The 22,079-nt window shown below is 37.8% G+C and overlaps 1 protein-coding gene across 1 annotated transcript in view; it reads right to left on the bottom strand.

The window, feature by feature from the left end:
- The window catches only part of CPEB4 (cytoplasmic polyadenylation element binding protein 4), a 70,627-nt gene extending 49,742 nt beyond the window's left edge, over window positions 1–20,885 (bottom strand). Inside the window, exon 1 of the mRNA XM_063084473.1 lies at window positions 18,377–20,885. Coding sequence (XP_062940543.1) covers window positions 18,377–19,501 — 1,125 coding nt within the window. The 5' untranslated portion in view covers window positions 19,502–20,885. The remainder of the gene's footprint in view (window positions 1–18,376) is intronic.
- Between the last annotated feature and the right edge of the window lie 1,194 nt (window positions 20,886–22,079).

Raw genomic sequence — 22,079 nt, 5'->3', positions numbered from 1 at the left:
TGAAGCCTTCTCTAAGGAGAAGAATAAGAATAGCAAGATAGAACTGCTGAAGCATATTCTGTCCCTCCCTACCCGCCAGTGCAACATGTTATTAGGTCCCCAAACAACCCAGTCATTACTCTGGTAAATAAAGGATAAAAGGACACCAATCAAAGTTAGAATCTGGATGAAAAAACCCCCAAAAATCTCGATTCCTCTTTACTATCTCAACTTGCAAAGTTAGGCTTGATTTTGCTGCCATTAAAATTAAAGGGAAGAAAGGGTGTGGAGTACATTGCTGGTCTAAAATCCTGGTTTAACCGAGCTCATTTCATGAGTGAGTGAGGAATCCTAAAATATACAACATCCCAACTGCTGGCACTCCACAGGATGAAGAATACTAGAGATAACTAAAATTAAAGTTTAGCTTGATAGGTTAAAAGTAGGAGATGAAAATATTTTAAAATTAAACTCTAAGAAGCAGCAATAATAAATGCTTCTGACCCACCTTGAAAATAAACACATACTCATAGACCACTGCAAGAGTATTTTAAAGAAAAAAGGGCTTCCAAGGAATCTGACAAGCAGGATTCTATAAACTTCTCTTCAGTTATATTTTTTCTTACATTACTTTTTAACTCAAAGATTTGGCTTTAAAAAAAAAAGTCACCTCCGAACTTTATCCTTTTTTCTTTTTTTTTTTTTTTTTAATTTGTTGGAACCTCACTTTTCCATTTTCCTAGCTAACTTCTAGAACCTCTAGGCTGACAGAGCATGTTCTCTTCTTGAGAGTATTTTTGATCAACCTGACATTTCTCCTGTGTTTCTATAACCCTTCTCACCCTGTATAATTACTGTCCTTTCCTGAAATAGGGAATGCTCCTCCTGATACCAGCTCACCATGAAGATATTCAGTAATGTTCACTGAATGAATTGTTTTATGATACAACTTTTTTTACTCCTGCAACATAAAGAGTTCAGGAGCAGGTATATTTGGATATAAGTCAATATTAAAAGTAGGGGAGGGTAATGCAGGTTTTTCCCCAGGGGTAGGAAGGTTGGGGTGAGGATGGGGAAAGTAAGACAGGTGCCTTAAATGATATTCTGCTCTAAACTGGTATGACTCCTTCCAGAACATCTTTCTCACTATTTCCTCCTGATTCTCTGCATACCATCCTCATCTACTCAACATGGTCTATAGATAGGCAAGAGGACATGTGGTCCGAATTTGAATTTCTAAGGGTTGGTATTCACAAAAAGGAGAGACTGTTCTGTTTTTACACTTCCTCATGTCAAAACTGAATTAAGTCAAAACCCTTATTGCATATTCTTTCGAAAGCAAAGTAGATTTGAAGTATAACCTGAGGTTTCAAAGTTAATATAAAGTTACACTATCCTGTTCTATAGTAGCTGGATTCGTGCTCTTTCAGCTATCTACAAACCATGCCCAGAACTGGGCCATCCACTATTTCCATCTCCAATACAAACTAGTCTTGGAGGAAAAACTTCTCGGTGTCTGCTTGGCTGTGTCCTCTGTGAGCTTCCCAAGCGCAGGAATTATGTCTTACATCAAATGTTCCCAGTGTGCCTACCTCAGACAGAAATAATGTATGGAGATAGTTATCTCCTCAGCCCACAGGACTGCTCAGAAGGGCCTGATGTGGCAGGAGCCTTCTGGCAGATGCTCTTTGTTTAAATGTTATCATTTTCTATGTGTGCCATGATGTGAAACAGGTTGAGAAGCATAGTCCTACATTTCTGTATCACTGTGCCTCACACACGTCCTGGCAGGTAGAAAGCACACAAATATTTGCTAAATCAAAGAATGCTTAAAATATTTCTTCGCTCGTACTCCTTATGTTAAGGTTTGTTTTTATATTTCCCCTTTCCCTTTATAGAGCTGTATGTTTTCTTTTGCCAAAATAACTAATGGGGATAGAGGGGAGATCTCAGCCTATCATTCTTTTTCATGCAACTAAAGTAGTAAGCAACCTTGTGAATCACTGGAACTTACATTTTGCCAGTCACTGAATGACAAGAGTGCTGAAGAGAAGCAGTTGATAAAGAATATGACAGAGTGTTTTTATTTGGTTTGTTTTATAAGAACTTATTCCAGAAGTGAAGAGGCCTCCTTTTTACTTGTAAGTCTGAAAGTCGTACTAGAATTTAGTAAACCAACATACTCCCCACTACCACCTCCAAGGTTATTGCCTGGTACATAAAGATTTTTGCTAAACTAATAACCACTGACTTCTAACTGGTAAGGTATTTTAAAACTAAAATACTAAATAAAATTTTTAAATTTCAGTAATATTTGGGGGGGACTCTATCCTTTTTACACTAATGCTAATTTTTACTTTAATTTGTTATGATTTAATACAGGATGACAGGTAAATACCAATACAGTATACAAACTCTGATCAATTGGTACTGACTCTCAGATGCAATATGTTGAAAAGGATTCTCAGGCTCCATATGAATTCAGAAGGAAACAGTACCTCAACAAATTGCTGATGATTACTAAATGCAATGTATAAGGCACAATGGCACAGCACCACATTCTTGCCAACCCTAGTCTAATGTGTATTCTTCCCACAACCCAACCTTATTAGTGGTTATACTTACTATAAACCACTTTACATTTGTACAACATGTTATTTCTCATGATGTTTTGGTAATTTAAAGAGTTCAAAAGCCACCTATTTTCTCAAGAAAACAATCTGTTCTCAGAAAGAATCCAAAGTTTATTATTCTTGGTTTCTCCCTTACTGATCTTTTTTGTCCATTTTTAACATCTAAAAAAAAAAAAATCCTAAAATGTAGGTGTCTGTGTCATTAAGAAGTAGGTAGAGGGATAGAGAAAAAAATAAATAAACCCAAGGTATAAGAACAGCACGAACAATGCTGGTTTTCCTATCCAACAACCAAAGAGTCAAGGAAATAAGACTTCTTTGGTTTCCATATTTCAATCTTTGATTCTGCCTTTTTTGATTGCTAATTGGACCAAATATAAACACAGACTTATTTTCTAGGATCCATCTCACAGAAAGTAAACTAACTATAAAATAGAAACCTTCTTAAGTGACCCCTCTTCTTGACTGAACTTGAACTGATAAGCAAAATATGAACATTAGCACAAATCAGTGGAATAAGCATTAGACACTAGGAAACTTCAACTCTGCCTGGTGTATGATGTGAACTGGGCACTTCATCTTCTAGACCTCTTTCCTGATTGATAAGAGGAAGGGGTTTGATTGGATCTGTAACGGCCCTTTCCTAACTCCAAAGTACTTTTGTACTCTAGCTTTCTGGTATCCTAAGTTGCCTGCACTCTTCCAAGATTTACAGTTAAAATTATGATGACGATTATGGCAGGAACAAAAAATGTGGATGAGAATGACTAATTGATGTTCATCACTTTCTGCCCACAAAGAGGCAAGAGTCAATGATAGATTAGTAAGAAAATGAACTCTTAGAGTCTTAAAAGGAAAGACACTGCATTTTCATTATGCTATACAAAATGCAAAATAACAAGTCTTTTCAAAATAAAATCTACTTAAAACAACTTGTTGGAAGAAAAAAGAATAAAGTGTCCCAATTTCAGACAAAAGAACAAAGAATTTCTTATAAGACAAAAAACAGTGACAACTCTATTTGCTTCAACTCCCCTGTATTAGTCCATTTCTGTTGCTTATAACAAAAGTACCTGGAAGTAGGTGATTTATAAGAAAATGAAATTTATTGCTTACAGTTTTGGAAGACAGGAAGTCCAAAGTCCAGGGAACACATCTGGTGAAGGCCTTGTTGGTGGTGACAGTGGTCCAGGGGTCTCACATGGCAGAATGGCAGAGAAAGAGCTAACTTTCTCAGCTGGCTCCTTTTAAAGCCATCAGAATCATGCCCATGACCACCATTAAACCATTCACTATGTCAAGGTCCTCACAATCTAATCTAGGCCCCACCTTTCAATTACTGTCCGAGGGATTTCCCACCCTCTCAACACCGTCACAGTGGGGACCAAGCCTCCAATACATTAAACTTTGGGGGCACGCTATTCGATCCACTGCATTCTACCCCTGGCCCCCCCCCAAACTCATGTCCTTTTCACATATAAATACATTCATTCAGTCCCCGAAGTCTTAACTTGTTTCAACTCAAAAGTCCAAAGTTCAAGGTCCCGTCTTGACTACATGTTTGGCATTCTCTGCATACTGGTATGGGGGTTGGGTCCCCAATTCCTTGGGCAGCTCCACTCCTGTGGCTTTCCTGGTCCCTGGCCATGCTTCAGCTCTTCCAGGCTGGCATCACACACTGGTAGCACTACACATCTGGGGTCTACATGGACCCCAGGGTCTCCTGCTCTCACAGCCCCACTAGACATAATGTTGATGGGGTTACTCTGCTGTAACTCCAACCCCACGATTCCACTTGGCATTGCTCTAGTAAAGGCTGTCTGTGGTGACTCTGCCCCCGTGACAGATCTCTCCCTGGGTCCCCAGGCTTTTCCACACATCCTTTGAAGTAGGTATGGAGGCTCCCAAGCCTCCATAGCTCTGGCATTCTGGGAGCCTGCAAACTTAACACCACATGGATGCCACCAAGGTTTCTGGCTTGTATTTTTCTAAAGTTGCAGGTTCAGTCATATCTGGGGCCAATTTAGCTATAGCTAGAGCAGCCAGAGCATTCAGTGTGCTGGTGCTACAAGCAGCTTCCCAAGGTAGTCCTGGGTGGTGAACCCATGAGGGGCACCTTGGGCCTGTTCTCTGAAACTATTCTGTCTCCCTAGGCCTCTAGGCCTGTAATGGAAGACACAGCTTCCAAGATCTCAGAAGTGCCTTCAAGGTCTTTTTTCCCTTCTCCTGATAATCCCTTTCTTCCGTACTCATCCCCTTAGTAAATGCTTGCTAGGCTGCACCATTGCATTTTTCTCCTGAAAATGGTCTATGCTTCTCTACCACATGGCCAGGATGCAAATTTTCCAAATCCTTACACTCTGCTTCCCTTTCAACTATACATTCTGGCTTTACATCATGCCTTTTCTGCCATAACTCAATGCAGGCTGTTGCAAGTAGCCATGCAGCTTCCTGCATCTTTTGCTGCTTAGAAATTCCTTCCACCAAATACCCTGGGTTAGCATCTTTAAGTTCCACATTCCATAAAATTTTGGGGCATGACCAGAATGCAGCCAAGTTCCTTGCCAGTTCATAACAAGGGCGATCTTCTCCCCAGTTTCTAATAAGCTCCTTCTCGTTTCTATCTGAGACTTCCTTAGAATGGTGTTTAACAGTCCGTATTTCCAGAAGCATTCTGGTCACCACCATTTAACCAATCTCTATCTTTTTCTGATTTTCTTGTCTTCTAAACTTTCACCAGCATCTAGGCTTTTTCTAGCCATTTCTTTCCAATTCTTCCAGCCTCTCCTCAATATTCAGTTCCAAAGCCACTTCCACACTTTCAAGTATTTGTTATAAGCAACACCTCACTTTTCTGGTACCAATTTTCTGTATTAGTCCATTTCTGTTGCTTATAACAAAAATACCTGGAAATGGATAATTTATAAGAAAATGAAGTTTATTGCTTATAGTTTCAGAGAATGGAAAGTCCAGAGTCTAGGGAACACATCTGGTGAAGGCCTTGCTGGTAGCAACAGTGATCCAGGGTCTCACATGGCAGAATGTCAGAGCAGAGAGAGAGCTAACCTTCACAGCTGGCTCCTTTTAAAAAAGCCATCAAATCCATGCCATGACCACCATTAAACCATTCACTATGGCAGGGTCCTCACAACCTAAGCACCTCTTCAAGGCCCTACCTTTCAATTAACATAATAGGATTTTACACCCTCTTAACACTGTCACAGTGGGGACCAAGTTTCCAACACATTAAACTTTGGGGGGACACAGTTCAATGCACTGCAGCCCCATTGCCAGTTTCTCTTGGCAGCCTAAAGGGAAATAAGGTAGAAAAGGAGAACCACCCTTTATTTTGAGCATTACTAAGTACCTGACATTATTCTATGTACCTTATTAATACTCTCTTAATTAACCTTCAAATCTCCTAAGTTAAATTTTATTATTCCTGTTTTAGTAATAAAAACTGAGACTAAGGAAAACTTACATAGTTTTCTGTATACACAAGTTACTACCCGGTTTAGCAGCATAGTCAGGATTCAAGCCCAAGTCTCACTCCAAAGCAGGTGATGCTTCCTTGAGTAAAGTAATGGTCATGGCAGTCAAAGGACCACAGACACAAATTCAAATAAAGAAGGCATTCTTCTTTAAGGACTCTGAGGGCATGAACATGCTAGCGACTGCCTGGCAAACAGTAGACACTCAAATATTACTCAAAAAATGAAAGAAAGAACAAAATGCATTAGGGTGACAGAAAGTGATATCGGAGATACTAAAACCATAAGAGGAGAAAGAGAAGCCTTATCTTCCTTCTCCCCATTGGAATAACAGATAAATGTGGCACACAAATTAGAGACCTATCACAAATGCATCACTAGATTATCTTCTGCTAACCACAGGAGTAGAAATGGTACTAGTAGTAATAATAATCAACATTTAACATTATGCATTGCATAATGTCATTTATTCCTCAAAAAAAACCCTATACAATTAGGTATGTTCAGTTATTATATCATTTCACAGTTGAAGAAACTCAAGCTTTGAGTGTTTAACTAACTTTATCAATTTTAGGCAAACGGAGGAGGCAAAATTTGAATCCAGGTCTTCTGACTCTAGAACATGCGACCTTAATAATCATGAATGAAAATAAAAGAGCAGCAATTCTTTTCAAGGCTCAGCAATGCAAACTTTATTACAATGCTTAAGCCTCGTTTTACTTCGTAATTTTAATTATTATATTTAATATACTGAATTGCATGTAACTGGTTAGTTTCAGTTTCTGTCATCTCTGCTTCACAGGACAATTTCTAAAGAAGGGCAGGACCCTCCCTTTAATATACACCTGAATAATCCTGCCTGCCACGCCAGAACAGAAAGACTTACATCAGCATATAGCTGATGACAAGGCTTTCCATAACATTCCAGAAATAGCCACAAGAAGCACATGAATAAGTTAGTCTATTACTATGAGGAAGAGCAACTAAATTGTAATTATGCCACAAACCAAAATAATCATCTGTGGCAATTTTGTTTAACATTCAGATGAATGACCTAAGCCAGTGTTTCTCATACTTGTAAGTACATCAGAATCACCTAGAAGTTTTCTTAAAACACAGATTACTGGGTCCACCTCCAAAGTTTCTCTTTCAGTAGGTCTAGGTAGGGCCCAAGCATTTACATTTCTGACAAGCTTTCAAGATGCCAGGGACTTGGGGATGTGGTTTGCAGCTTACATCCTGGTTGACTGGCAACTGGCTGTGATGTAGTCTAGCTTAAATATTCTACAAGAACTATTTTAAGGTTTCCTTATGAAGAGAAAGGCTTTGCTCTTGAAACCTGAAACAAAGCTCTTTCTTCCAAGCTCTAAGGTATATACCTTTGGAAAAGATTACAATCAAGTTCAATTTCAACAAAGATGGAATTTCTCTTTGAGAAAATGCCTAGAAAGAGGTGAGTGGTTAACCATTCAGAACAAGCAAAATACAAATCTGGTGCTTATACTTTCACAATAAAATATTATCTTTGTCACCTATTTACCTGACATCTTAAACACTTGGCTCTTTTTTTCATTCAACAACAAAGATATCTGAAGGGCAAATATTCTGTTTGTTTTCTCTCTCTCAAAACTTGGTCAAATGCTCTGTGAGCCATCTGTATCCAAGAAGAACAGTCTAAACAAAGGATATGCTAATTACTAGTTCTTTAAGATTCTACCTATTTATCAAGTCACATCACCAGAAAACTATATAGTATATACTTGTCCCTGTTCACTTGCCTTCATAAAATTGTGGCTTAACAATACGATCTCAGATTTTACTAAGTAGAAAAGATGAGTATGCCATTTGTTAAACATCTGTGGATTTTCTTGTAAAATTTGTTATCAAGAGAAAAATCCATTATGCCTGTTGATGCCCCATGATTACAGACCTACAAGGCAAATTTCTTTTGCCCTTGTTTAAAAGTATGCTTACTTTCATCAGAGAATGAGAGCTACATAATCCATCATGTTTTACTCTGTATCTTGAATGCTGGGATGTTCACAGCTAAGTTTCATGCTCAGAGGCAGTAACTGTCTTTAGCCTAAATTTTCTCATCTACATATAATTCATGCTACCCACCACTACCACTCTATTATTGGTTCTTTTTATACTTGAGTTAGTGTGTTTTGGCATTACTAGACTGAGCCTAAAACATAAAATGTAACTAATTGATGGAGCCACATTATTAAAAACCACAGCCAAAATTTAGCTACCCACTTTACTCATCCTCTTTCTGTAAAAATATACATTACTGTAAACATTACTTCTCAGACTGTCACGTATTTGTATCAGGCTATGGTAGTTTCTCTTTCTGGCTTAAATTTTCCCTGGTGAAGAAGGGAAAGGAAAATAATTTAGTTTGTAAGGAAAGTCTGTGCCAGTGTGTCAGCTGCCAAAATAAACAGGAAGTTTGAGATCCAAGTAGAGACCCAAATTAATCAAAGGTAACTATGGGAGTTTTAATCCAAGATGTAAATATTCTTCTTAGATTAAATAATATTTAAGCCCACACACCATCAAGAGGTGACCATAACATCCCTGTGCAGGCAAGTCCCTCTTCCCTTGCATCCCCCTAGCACTCTGACATCTCACCTGATATTGACAGTCTCTGTAATAACTATCCCTGACTGGAATGAGAGCTTCACTCATCTCCATATCCATAAATTATAGATATGCATAGTATGCCGTAAATCAATCACCATCAATATAGAAAGTGGCTAACATGTTTCTCCTGGCTCTTTGTTGTACATCTTAAATGAATTACATATCATTTACATACATTAATCAGACATCACAAGAATCAGTATTGCTGTTATCCCCAATTTAACTAATTGCCCTCAAAGTTACACAGTAAGTGGTGGTGTCTGATTTCTGAGCTGAAACTCAAAAAAGTGATCCATTTAAATGGGTCTTATCATGATCTAGAATTGTCACTCTATTGACACCTGCAAAGTATGAAATCTTTCATTGTATACACTTGGCCTGAATGGAGACAAGTGTCAGAGGTTAAAGAGGTAATTATTGGAAGTAGGAGGAACCACATTTAATGGCATCTCACATTTCTTAGTAAGTTCCCTCTTCAGTCAGTACTTTCTCATCATGATCTCTTTATTGAAGGCAAAGAGTCTTACAGATCTTAGGCTACCCTAAGATCCTAACAAAATTATGAACTATAACTAAATGAATGAATGTCTTCAGTGTATTACCCTGACTGGAGCAATAGCTCCACTGGGTTTCCATGTGAACTAACAAATCAGAATATCTCTCCAGGAAGCCTTTGAGAAAATTTTCTTTTATTGCACCTGCATTTTAACCACAATAAACCGCATTCATTTTGAGCATTAGAAATCTTTAAAGTGAAAAACATTTCTTGTCACCATTTATTTGTATTTAAAATCCAATCTGACATTCTAGGCTTGATTAGTCAGTTCCTAGATCAATAGACCTCTTCTTCTTGACTATTTGATCATTCTAACCTCGCCTGGCAGAGAGAAATAATTAAAATCTATTATAAGAACTGAGCTCAAATCACCACTTACTAGGCAAATGATCTTGACACTGAAACATCATTGAACCTTGATTACATCAGCAAAATGAGGATAATAACAACACCCTTATAAAACCATGATGGGGAATAAATAAGGCATGTGACACCATGTGCCTGGCAGCTGGTAGACCCATTCAACAAATATTCCCTCTGCCCTTACTCTCTCTGGTGCAATGGGAAAAAGCCTGAAACTCATTTTAAATTAGGTATTGGTTGTATCTGAATAATTCAGCTGTTTTGTGCTATTTCCTATGGCTCATTTTCATTGAGATAATCAAAATAAGTCTAAGCCTCTGAACCCAAAAATAACAATATAAGATTTCTCCTAACTAATAAGCTATTCAAGGCAAGAGGCCATTAGTTTAAGGAAAGTGGGAAAATAGTACTAAAGCTTAGCCCTGTGCAACAAAGTCATGAAGAGCCATGAAGACTCCAATTGGCTGTCAGGGTTCTTCTCCATGTCTGCTAGACCTGATCAGGGTCCAGAGTCAGCAGGAAGAATGGTCCACCCAAATGCACAATCTTTATTACTAAACTAAGTCTAGTGTCCTGTAACCTTTGACATCTCTCTTCTCTTTTGTGAGCCTTGACAGCAATCTCAAAAAGCAGCCTATGCCCAGCCTCCATCTTTCTGGGCCCTCGCAGCTCCTGTCTCCACATCTTTAGTTTTCCAGAGTCTCCTAGGCAGAGACACTCCTCAACACTCAAGCACAAAACAAGAGGTCACCAGACTACACTTCATGAGGAGAAGAATCACCTTTGCTGTGGATAAGTATTCCCAGCCCATGGTCAATCAAAAGCATCAAACATTTATGCATTGAAAGAGAGCAAGAAATGAAAAAGTCTGATGCAGTCCAAAGGCCTGTAAAAGACCCCAAACCTCTACATTTCTCTTAAAAAACAAAAACAAACACAAACAAAAATACAACCAAAAAAGCTCAGTCCTGTCCTGTTCTCTCTCTCATTTTTTTCTTCCGAGGTCCTGCCCACAAGTCCACAGAAGCCTGAACCTAGAGGAAGGCCGAGATCAAGGGATAAAAGTACAATCTTCTCCCAAATTTCTGGTCACTAGTTGATGATTTGGTTTTAACTGGATCTCTTTTTTTGATGACCCAGAAAGAGGTGAGACCAATAGCAGTTTCCAAAGAGATTAGCATCAGATTGAGAAGTGAAACAGGCTGAGCAGGTACAACAGAAATGCGAGCCTTGCTTCAGTTTCTCACTATTCTTCTTTAAAAAACAATTTGAAAAATGTTTTTGTTTTTGTTTTTTTAATAAAGACTCCTTATCTTTTAGAGACACATAGTAAACCATTTACAGATGAAATGATATGATATCTGGGAATTGCTTCAAAATAACATAAAAGGGGAAAGAGAGAGTTAAGAGTATGAATGAAAGAGGATTGTCCAGAACCTGATAATTATTGAAGCCAGGTGATATGTACATGTGAGTTCATTATACTATTTGACTACTATTGAATATATTTCATTTTTTGACAATAAAAAATTAAAAAGACATGGGGAGAGACGATTTTTACCAAAAGAGGAAAACAAAAAAAAATCACCAGTTGTTCACTGTATTTTTCAGCATTGTTCCAAAAAATAAGAGTATTATCTAGCCAGAGTCTCACTATTATTCAAGTACAGTAATTTTATCTTAAAAATTATAGCTCATTTATAAAATTCTTTAAAATTAAGTTCAAATTAATCACATACCAGTTATATACTGGTTTTCATATTTTAAGAAATTGTGACATTCTATTTGATGACTTGCTTTTCTTAACAGAATCTTCTGGAAGCCAAATATTAAACATATTTCATTCCATGCTCAACAAGACAAGACAAAAGAAATGAGAAAATGAAGGATCAGAAAGGTGGAGTATCTTGCCTTAGGTCACTTACTCTCCTTAGTAAGTGGCAGAGCCATATTTGGAACCCAGATCTGACAGTTACCATATTTAGGATATTTTGAGTAGTAACATTCCTATATGTTTTGTTTTGTTTCTATGGTCTTACAGACAGTAAAGTGACACAGCTAGTTCACTGACTAGCACCATGATCCTATTAACTAGATGCATTCCTCAAGAATACCAGGAAGAACTATTTTTTAAAATGTTACATGATATTTAAAAAATAAATATGGCTTTAAAATGCATAATACTGAGGGATTAACTATAACTTAGTTTAGGTCTATAAAAAAATGGTGGGGATATATCTGATAAATATTCAGCAAATAAAAATTGCCCAATCTAAATACTCTACAATATGGAAAGTACTTGTATAGCTTAAGGCTTTCAACTCTAATAATTCAGTTTGTAAACATGAGAGAGAAACTATGAGTAGCTGATGGAGTTTTTCTTTGACATGTAATGGGACCAGAATTCTGCTATCCATAGATTAAAATTTGTCTTTTGTGGTACCATTTTGTCACAGAACATAAGTACATGCGTACAAGTACACAAAGCAGCTTATACAAGTGTATATTTATAAATTTACAAATTTTTTTGAAATTTCCAAACATTTCCACTAATAAAATGTAGCCATTAATAAAATATTTAGAAATGCCATCTACACATTGTTTTTGTTATACCTAAAGTTGAATCTGTCAGTTTATTTTAAAGTTTAAACAGCTCATGAATTAAAATTAAATGCAACTATTGGGATAGTTGATAATTTGTTTATAATGCTTAAGAGGAAAACTAAATGTTCATTATCACTCAAAGATTAACACAGGTCGGAATTTTATATAATTATAAAATATATTCTCAAATCATTTTTATGAGAGTACCATGCCTAGCCCATAACATATTAGGTGTTCAATAAATGTGTGCTAAATTAACTACATTAAAATATAAAAAACAAAACTTATTTCAGGATATACCAAATTCAAATCTATGGTACCTTTTCCTATTTCTTACCGAGAAATCAGAAATTCTCCATTAAGATGTAGTCTCCTTTAATGTATACAAAAGCAATCACATGTTCTAAAGTTCTTAATAAAACAACTATAGGCAAAATTTTTCAAAATATTGAAAGATGCAGGCTGCCAATGTTAATGAAAGTCCGCTAAATGTTTTATCTGTCCTGGGTAGCATCTATAGTTTGTTTAATAAGTATACTCTGTGAAATAAAGCATATAGAGCAAGATAAGCAATACTAAGAACTGTTCATAATTTTTCGTAGGAACCCAAGATAATATTTGTAATTACTTTAATTTCATGATTTTACTCAATATTAGAGCGCCATATTTTAAATTTTAAAAAAAATTAAGCTGCTTAATACAAATCTCACAATAGCTCTTCACCCTTAGTTATTATGTTGATGAGGTATTGTCGTCCTGAATTTAAGAGTGTGACTCAAGGTCACACTGCTACTTAAAGCTCAAAGTCAAATTTAAGTCTATCTGAATCCACAGCCTATGCTTCACTCTACTGCTTGGCCTCACAAAAGAGACTTTTTCAATAATTATTCATGTTTCACCTTCAAAAATTGGTTAAAAATAAGATCTGTACCTTTATCTTTCTATCCACTAAGTATTTTCTGAAAACTTGAAAGTAGAATTCATTCTGTTTCAACAATATAAAATGTAATGGAAAAAAAAATTTTTGATGAGAATCTACACTAAATTTGAATTTTTAAAAATATATATTGCTCTAAATAAATTGTGGTAAAAACATGCTTTTAATTTCTCCAAGGCAATTTTGAACAATTAAACATGAAATGAATTTTCTCATGAAAAATTAAAATAAGTGCTCACATTATAGGCTTTCTGCTTTAAAGAGAAACACATTATTCACATTATCTTATCTGTGAGGAGACTAAGAACCAACAGTGCTGAAAAAATGTAATAGTGAGGTCTTTAAGCTTATTTTCCTTCTCATGATACAGAGAAAAGTCATAAGGAACATAAATGTAGACTGCAAATTTCAAATCTGGGCATATGTTAATTTTTAAACTACTTTTCCCCTTTCTTTCTCATGAACACCAACAAGAATTACTCTCAAAAGCTTAAACCCATGAACTAAGTATCATCTTTCTAGTTGCAACTAGCAACAATCACATTCACTAGGCTTGCAATATACAGCTTTTTTTCCTGAAAGATGATGGAGCAATGTGTTGATCATATTTCGTAGCTTTTCTGAAGACAACAACAACAAAAAATAAAAATAAGAAACTCTACTCCAGAATTGCTTATTAAACCTAGTTAAATGGCCTTCTACAAAGAGGGTAAAATTTTATCTGGTAGGCTTTTCCCAAAGGTTTTCCAATATCTCATTCTGCTAGAGCTAGAACCATCTAACCCATACTTTAGAGTTAAAAAATTAGTTTCTCCCCTTTTAAGTCAAAGAAAATGTTTCCTATGCAAAGATCCCTCTTGGGACTATATTAAGTGACAAGAAAATGTAATGAGGTTGCATGTTAAACAATTTTAATAATTCACTATGACTTTCAGAACTGAAGCGCTACAGCAACTTTCTATTTACATGCAGAAGTGGTACGTGATTTTAAGGATCCATAAATTGACAACACCAAAGTGATGTGAATCACTTGCTTAGTTAAGACAACTAGGCAATGCTTGTGTCTAAAGTAAGAGCAAATGGACCCTAAGTAAAGTCCTAAAGTGTTTTCCTATCAATCAAGTTTTAGGATAGTCTTTGTGACATACAGATTTTTTTTTTTTTTTTTTTGGTCCACTTCCTGTTTCTTACCTAATGGAGGTGAGAACATAATTGAGCTATAGGTAACAGGGTGTCAGCATAAATACTAGGCAATTCTCTTTTACTTTCATGTAAGGACAGACGATATAGGCAACCCTCCAAAAAAAGTGCTATATTCAAATATAATTACTGGCAGGTGTCCCAATATATTATTTGGTTTGGACATCAAAATTCCAGGATGTGTTTGGCAGGACAGGTAGGATTTTTTTTCCCCTTAATGTAGGGTCAAATCATGCCTGTAGTCACATGAATATGGGCCTTTTCTTCATTTTGAAATTGGGACAATAAAACCAAACATCACAGGGTTGAGAAATCCTATATAGGAAGTAAAATTACACATGTGAAAGCACCCACCTCAGTGCACGCTGTATTTTGAGTATGTACTCAAAATTAAAATAAAAAGTATTGACTTGAGTATTATCTAAGCTTAACATTTAAAGTTGATAAGCCCATATATTCTATTGTTTCCCACTTTCAAAACACCATCTACAATCAACTTTTGATCATCATGTATCACTGTAAAATTTTTCCTCTCACCTTACATGTTTCTGAGAGGCATTTCCTCCACCCCCACCTGTATTATGATTATGTGAACAGGCACTATACTATAGTATAATGATTAAGGGCCAAATCTTGTGTGTGAATAATAATAATAATTTCTACCTCATGGGATTGTTAAATGAATTAAATGAGTTAATACATGTAAAACACTTAGAACACAGTAGGCGCGTTAGCTATTATTAAATGCACACTAGTTGCATCTGAGAACAGGATTTGAGACATGCCATCTGAATTCATACAATGAAGCTTTAGGCTAAGCAAAAGTAATTTAGAAACAAACTTTAATACCAAAAACCCCCCAAATATAATGCCTTCCCATATCAGTTATTTGGGGAATTATTCACATATTTGGAATCTCTGTTCATGTTCCATAAACGTGGATAAGAGGGAATGTTGAGATGGGGGAAAAAAAACTAATTTAAAAGTTATCATTAATTTTAATTCACTATATTTACCCAAAACTGCAGTAAACAAATGTAAAAATAATTCTAGTTCATTTCAAATTAAAATAAACATTGCCTAGTAACAGTTACATTTCAAGTAGATTATTTCTTTTTAATATAACAATACCATGCTAGCTTCTGATTGAATACCAGTATTAAAATGTAATCATGTAAGCTCTATGCTGTACTTTTTATGATATACTTCAAGATCTCTCTATAATATCTAAAGAATTATTTTAATAGCAATTGAAATTGAATTGCTAATATATATATAAAATTTCCTTCCTAAAGTTAATAGTCCTTAAGTTATAAATTTCAACAAGACAGGAATATTTATAAAGAAGAATGTGAACCATAGTTGTAGCAGTTTAACAAAATTTCACAGCAGGTTGCTTTAGAATCATAAGGAACTTCAGGGATCACCCAGGTTACCCACCACGTTTTATGAAGAAACTGAGGCCCCAAAATGCTGATACCGACAGAGTCAAGACCACAACCTAGGTCTCCTGGCTCCCAAATAAATATTCTTTCCAATTTTTTCATATCAAATTTAACCAAGTAATTCAGATCAACTCAAAAGGGTACTTTTTTGCCAAAAGAATTATTGTTAAAAAAAAAAAAACCACAAAAGTAACTGCATTCATTTAAGTAATCACCACAATAGTCAGTTTACTTCTGATGATTTTTTCAAAACCCAATTAGGCATTTTTTGTCATAGAGATTTTTTCGGATCACTTATTCTCTTGTGACTTTCAAATCACCTGCTCCACTCACTCACTGGTGCGTGCTCTCTCACATACAGGCACACTCACTCCTAAAAATGGTGGGGATGGTGAGCAGAAAGCAGCAACTTACTTTCTAATCCTACCATATTCGAGACAGGTACGTTGACCCACCCTTTTTCCATCCTCAACATAATAGACAACAATTCTAAAGTAAGAGTTAGTTTCTAACAATTTCTTTCAGTATCAATCTTCATCATCTATTATTTAATAAATCAGCTTAAGCCCTACAGAAATTAATCAAAAAGATTTCACATGTTAAACACATTCCATTAGCCCAATTGAAAATAAAATCAATGTGCATGTATGCATATTTTATTCATTTTTTGAACTTTTCATTTTTCTCAAAGCAAATCTTTAACAAAATTCAGTAAGCTGAAAATGATAAGTAGACAATGATGTCACATAAATTCATTCTGTCAGTGGATAGCAGCGAAATAAGAAAAGTGTATTCAATTCTGAACCAAATCTCAATCCAGTTAAAATGTACAGAATGCCATCTTAGATTTTTTAAAATTAGCAATATAGAGATAATTCATAAAAGTTACCTTTCCATTAAATTTTCTTTAAATTTTTATTCAAAGGAATATCAAAAGCAATTTTTTAAAAATAGACTTCAGAGGATTGTCAATGTTTTAAACAGCCTTTTACGTAACCAGTAAAGCAGGTCTTTGAGTAAAAACCCTTTCTAAAAGCAAATTCCAACAGCTTTTTGATAGGCAAAAAAATTATTTTTAAAAATCTAAAGCTAAATTTAAGCAAATATTTTAAGATACATTGTACCTGAATCCTTAGGGAAGGAATAAATACTTAACTCCTTGGAATGACATCTGGTTCTCTTAGTAAACTCCCCCTCCCCCAAGCAAATTACTAATTAAAACAAATAATTCTGCTTGTGCTAACATCATATTTGGGAACACTGCAACTATTTTGTAATCTGTTTTAGCCCTTACAGAAAGATCTATAAAATAATCCTCTAGCTGTAGCACATGTGTATATATATATACACTTGTATGTATACATATTCTTAATCCTTGTTTTTTAAACCTAAAATTCATAGTCTTACCAGCTGTTTGCCATTGGGCAAGTTATTACAGCTTCCTGATACTCAATTTCCTCAGCTTTAAAATGGGGATAATAATAGAACTTACCTTGTGCAGTTGTCGTGAAGACTGATTCAATGTTAGCTTATTATCCCCTACAAATTTCCTAAACACATATAAATGATCATGCTCCCAAAATATACAAATTTAGTGGGGTATCTGATGTTCAACTGTGAAATTCCTTTATCTTGTTTCTATCAACTAAATCGACTGCTCATTAATTCAAAAACATCAAAAAATGTGACTCTTGCCAGAATAAGGATATGTTGGTAGTAATAAAGACAAGTGATCTTTGCCTGTTCTATCTTTAGGAATGGTTTAATTATCTATACCCCTAGTGTTAACACTGGAAAATAAACAAATGGGTGAAAGGCATCACAAAAAGAGTTACTCTGAAATCAACAGTTTCATAATATTCAAAAATAAATGGAGACAAAATATTTAGATCATTTCTCTCTCGCTATTAGTTCTTAGTAACACAAGGCAGGCCAGAATTTGCACAGAGGTTTAAGAGGAATTGTCAAGTTGATCAATTCAGATTGTTCAGACAGCAAGGTTCAAAGAGGTTCCAGGATTAAAATGTAACTGGTGAGGAAACTGTAATTCAGTAGTTGGTTTTCAGTGAATCACCACCTTACAGTGTCAAAAGAAATTAATTTTTTCAGTTATACAGTTACTTCATATGGGCAGAAAACATTCATGAATTTCCACAATGAAATATACTTATATCTATATATTATTTATTCTTACTTAAATAAGTAGGAGAAAACTGACCCTGATTCTCTTGTCAAGCAAGAAGGGTATTATAGTTAATAATTATGACATCACTAGCTACCTGTTATTCATAATTATCTATGGAAAAATTAAGGCTACGATTAGAAAACTGTCAAAGAAACAGCCGAATATTTTATTCCAAATTACACTCCTCTCCTGCTAAAATAAGGTCTGGTAATTGATTCATTTTATATCTAAAAAGAGCTCTCCTGTGAATACAGACAATTTAAACTCTTTAGTTGCACTGATATTACACTATGCTATTTCCTTATTCATCTTAATCTATTAATGGAACATATCTTACCGGAAAAGGAAAAATGTTGTCAGCCCTGTTCAAGCTATCTTCCATCCAGGATTTAGGAGCAAAAGCAGAGCTGGGGCGAGCATACTTCTGGAGCTGAATATGATTGCTTGCAAAATTTTTCTTCAAAGGCGAGATGGAGGTCAGGGGTGTTATTCCACCGTTCAGCCCTCTGCGGTGATCGCGGCCTTGGGAACCTCCCCAGCCAGCATATCCGCCACCTCCTGGGCTCCAGGAAGAAGAGGGTGTTGGAGAGGGACTCTGGTAGTTGCTCCATGGAGATGGGGGTTTGTTAAGATTATTCGCCAAATGAGGCAGCTGGTTAAAAGCAGCGTTTCTATGTGTGAAGGGTGGGGGATGGGGGCTGGCAGGAGATCTCCTTTGCTGCTGATGCTGGCTGTGATGATGCTGGAAATGAGGATGATGAGGGTGGTGCTGCGACAGAGGCCCGATCTGAGGAGAGAAGCTGCCTCCGAAGCCAGGGCTGACATGATGGGGAAAATTTTGAAACAACAGAGCACCATTATTAGCCGAAGCGGCAGGGACTCCTCCCTGGTGAAAGAAACTTGCATCTTCATTGATTATGGTAGAGGAAGAAGGTGCTATCGCTGCTGACCAGTTACTGAAACCAGTAAGAGACGATGCACTAGATGTCAAGGGTTGGGTCGAAGTACCTAGCCCCGTGGCTTCTTGATAATCAAACCCTGTCAATACTGGTGATTCGATTCTTATTTTCTCCTTCCCACTGCCATTTTCCGAAGAATTGTCCCCCTGATTTTCTTCAGATTTTGCCTTCTCGGTTTCAGGCAGTATTCCAGCTTCCTGACCTGGACTCGGGGAGAGCTGCTGCTTTTCTAAAGGGTCTTGCTGTTCTTGTTGCTGACTTTTTGCTTTTTCTGATCCCAAGATCTCATCCTGAATGTTATGGGTAGCTGGAGCAGGAAAGAGCCAAGCTGACCCAGCACTGCTGCCATTGGCAGCTGTGTTATTATTTATAAAAGCAGCAGGGCTGGGGGTGGCATTTTGGTGATGGTGTGGAGGCTGCAGATGTGGATGGAATCTGACTGGAAAAGCAGATTTATTCCCAGTATTGCTTTGCACTAGCACTCCAAACCCGTAATCCCCCATTTATTATTTTTAGGATCAGAATCTCACAATAAAAAATGACAAGTTGATGTCTTTTGCCTTTTTCCCCCCTACCCAAAATTTAAGTTGTTTGCTTGCTTGCAATGTCTTATTTATAGCTAGCTCAATGATCGCAGCTTATCACTCTAGTTCCGATTTGGAATTCTGGTCTCTGAAAGATGAAAAAACAGCTAAAAAAATCTCTTAAAACATTGACATAAATCCAATTGGGCTTATTTCTAAGGAAGGAATAAAAACGAAGAGGGTAAAAATCAAGTCTTTGGTTAGTAAAATAGGCGCTTTCTTTTTTCAAAGGAAAATGTACATGAATGACAAAAACTCAGCTTCTCAAGCATCTATGGATGTAGAAGAATAAGCATTGCGTGAAGTAAAAATATATATATATATAATTTAACAATCACATATGGTCTTCCTCAGCAGTTTAGATTCACTCACATAAAAATTAGAATAGGGCTAAGGGGAGAATACGTTCTTTCCTTGGCAGCTTGGTTAAAAAAAAATCAGGAATAACTTAAGAACATTATATATTATATATTTATATATAGATATAGATTATATTAGGTTATCTGGGGCGGGAGGTGAATTTCTGGTTGCGGGAGAGGAAATCAGCATTGACTAATGGAAAGATGATTGCAGGAAGGTTTCTGCTGTTCCTGGTCCTGTTTCTGCTCTTTCTCAGGGTGCAGTTTTGGCCTCTGGGGCTGTTCCTGAGGCTCCGGGTGCAGATCTTGCTGCGGTCGCTGTTCCTGGGCTCCCCCCGGCCTCCTCTCCCCCATGAAAGGGGTTGGAAACACCCGTTTCTCCCACTTGGGGGGGTCACGATCAGGAGGGATTAGCGAGACTCGACGAGGGCGAACTAGCGGCCCGGGGGTGCGGGGACCAAGGGGGCGACCTGGAAGGTCCTGTGGTTTCTGCCTCTTCCCCTCGCTGCGGCTCCGGGTTTTTTTTCCCTCATGGGACCCAGGGACGGTTTGTTCAGTTCTCTTAGTTCGATTCTCAGCAAGAAGGGGAAAAAGAGGGAAAAAAGGGAAAACCCACTACCGTAGTTACTCTAAAGAAGAAGGGCCTCCCCCCTTGGCTGTCTTTCTCTTTTCCCCCAGATTTTTTTTAAAAATTATAATTTAGAAGGCTTTTGTTTCTCCTCACGGTTGCTGGGCCGCCGCCGCCGCCGCCGCCGCCGCCGCTTTACCCCTGTCCCGCAGTCCCCGCTGTCGTTGTTGCGGACTCCGCCTGGCTCTTCTTTTTCTTTCCTTCTTCCTCCTCTTCTTCCTCTGCTGTCGCCGCTGCCGCCGCCGCCACCGCCTCCCGGTGCCCGGGTCCCGCAGCCGCGGCTGAGTCCTTCTCCTCAGGACCGAGCCGAGTGAAATGACAACCAGCTGGAAAGACCGAGAGACACTTCCGGTTCGAAGAAGGAGGGGTGGGGTCCCCCGGACGCCTCATCCACCTGCCGGAAGACCAATCAGCTGTTAGAGCTCAGATGAGGCCACGCCCCTAGACTCAGGGCCCCGCCCATGAAGGTCGAAAAGTTACATCGAGAGACGCCCCTTCCGTCTGCGCCTCGCCCACTGAGGACGCTCGCCTGGACCCCGCTCCCCGACCCAGAGTGAAAGCAGCAGGTCGCCATCTTTTGTGTGGGCAAGGACTCCTTCGATATTTATCTTCCCCAACCATGCTTCGCAGGAGAAGGATACAGGGACGCGCCGAAGAGAGCGGTTTCCTCGAGCACTACAGCACGGAGTCAAGGTGTTGCGGATCGACGTGGCGACCGTTGAAACCGTGGATAAACGATAGGACTGCCCACAGTAAAGGTGGTGCACCAGGCGTCACGTGCTCTGTCCCGAGCTCCGCCCCAGAGGGATCTGGAAGGGGAGGCGGGTCTTCCCAACAGTTGAGCGGTGCTTAGAACTGCGTATGCCCTTGCCCGGAATGTAGACCTCAGGAGGGACTCTCCCTTCACCTTACATTCCCCCACCCGCATACCCCACCCCCATCCTGTCTTAGGCTCGCGATAAGGACACCAGGCACAGAGATGCAACTGCTTTACGTGTCTATGGCTGAACCCCCATCTCATTCCGTTCTAGTCCACCTTACACGCAGTACCAGAGGGACATTTCCGAATCGAAAATATTATCGTCGTCTTCTGCTGCTCAGATGTCCACTACGGGGGCGCATTACCTTGATGATAAAGGCCAAACTCCTCAGTCTGGTATTCAAACCTTTCTACCTGTGGGCAGTACATCTTAACTCTTCGTCTCCCTCCAGGCATAATCTCAGTGCATTTTTACATGCCCTTTCCTGTCTTCTCCATTCGGGAAAAACTCCTATTTAGTTTTAGGAATCAGTACAAAAGCTACCAACTCTGTCTCCTGAATTCTCTCTCATAAGCGTCCACACTTATGTATGCTTACGTCTTGTGCTTGTTCATCACACCATATTGTAATAGTTGCTCGTGTCTTGAGGGCAGAGGCTGTATCTGATTTATCTTTATGTCCCCAGTGTCCAGCAGAGGATCTGGAATAGAACAGACTCAGGACATGTTTATTGAATGGATGAATGGATG

Source organism: Cynocephalus volans, chromosome 2 (assembly GCF_027409185.1).
Source record: "Cynocephalus volans isolate mCynVol1 chromosome 2, mCynVol1.pri, whole genome shotgun sequence".
In the NCBI taxonomy this organism is placed as follows: domain Eukaryota; kingdom Metazoa; phylum Chordata; class Mammalia; order Dermoptera; family Cynocephalidae; genus Cynocephalus; species Cynocephalus volans.
The sequence above is the reverse complement of the archived record's forward strand: the minus strand, read 5'-3'. Positions and strand labels throughout refer to the sequence as shown.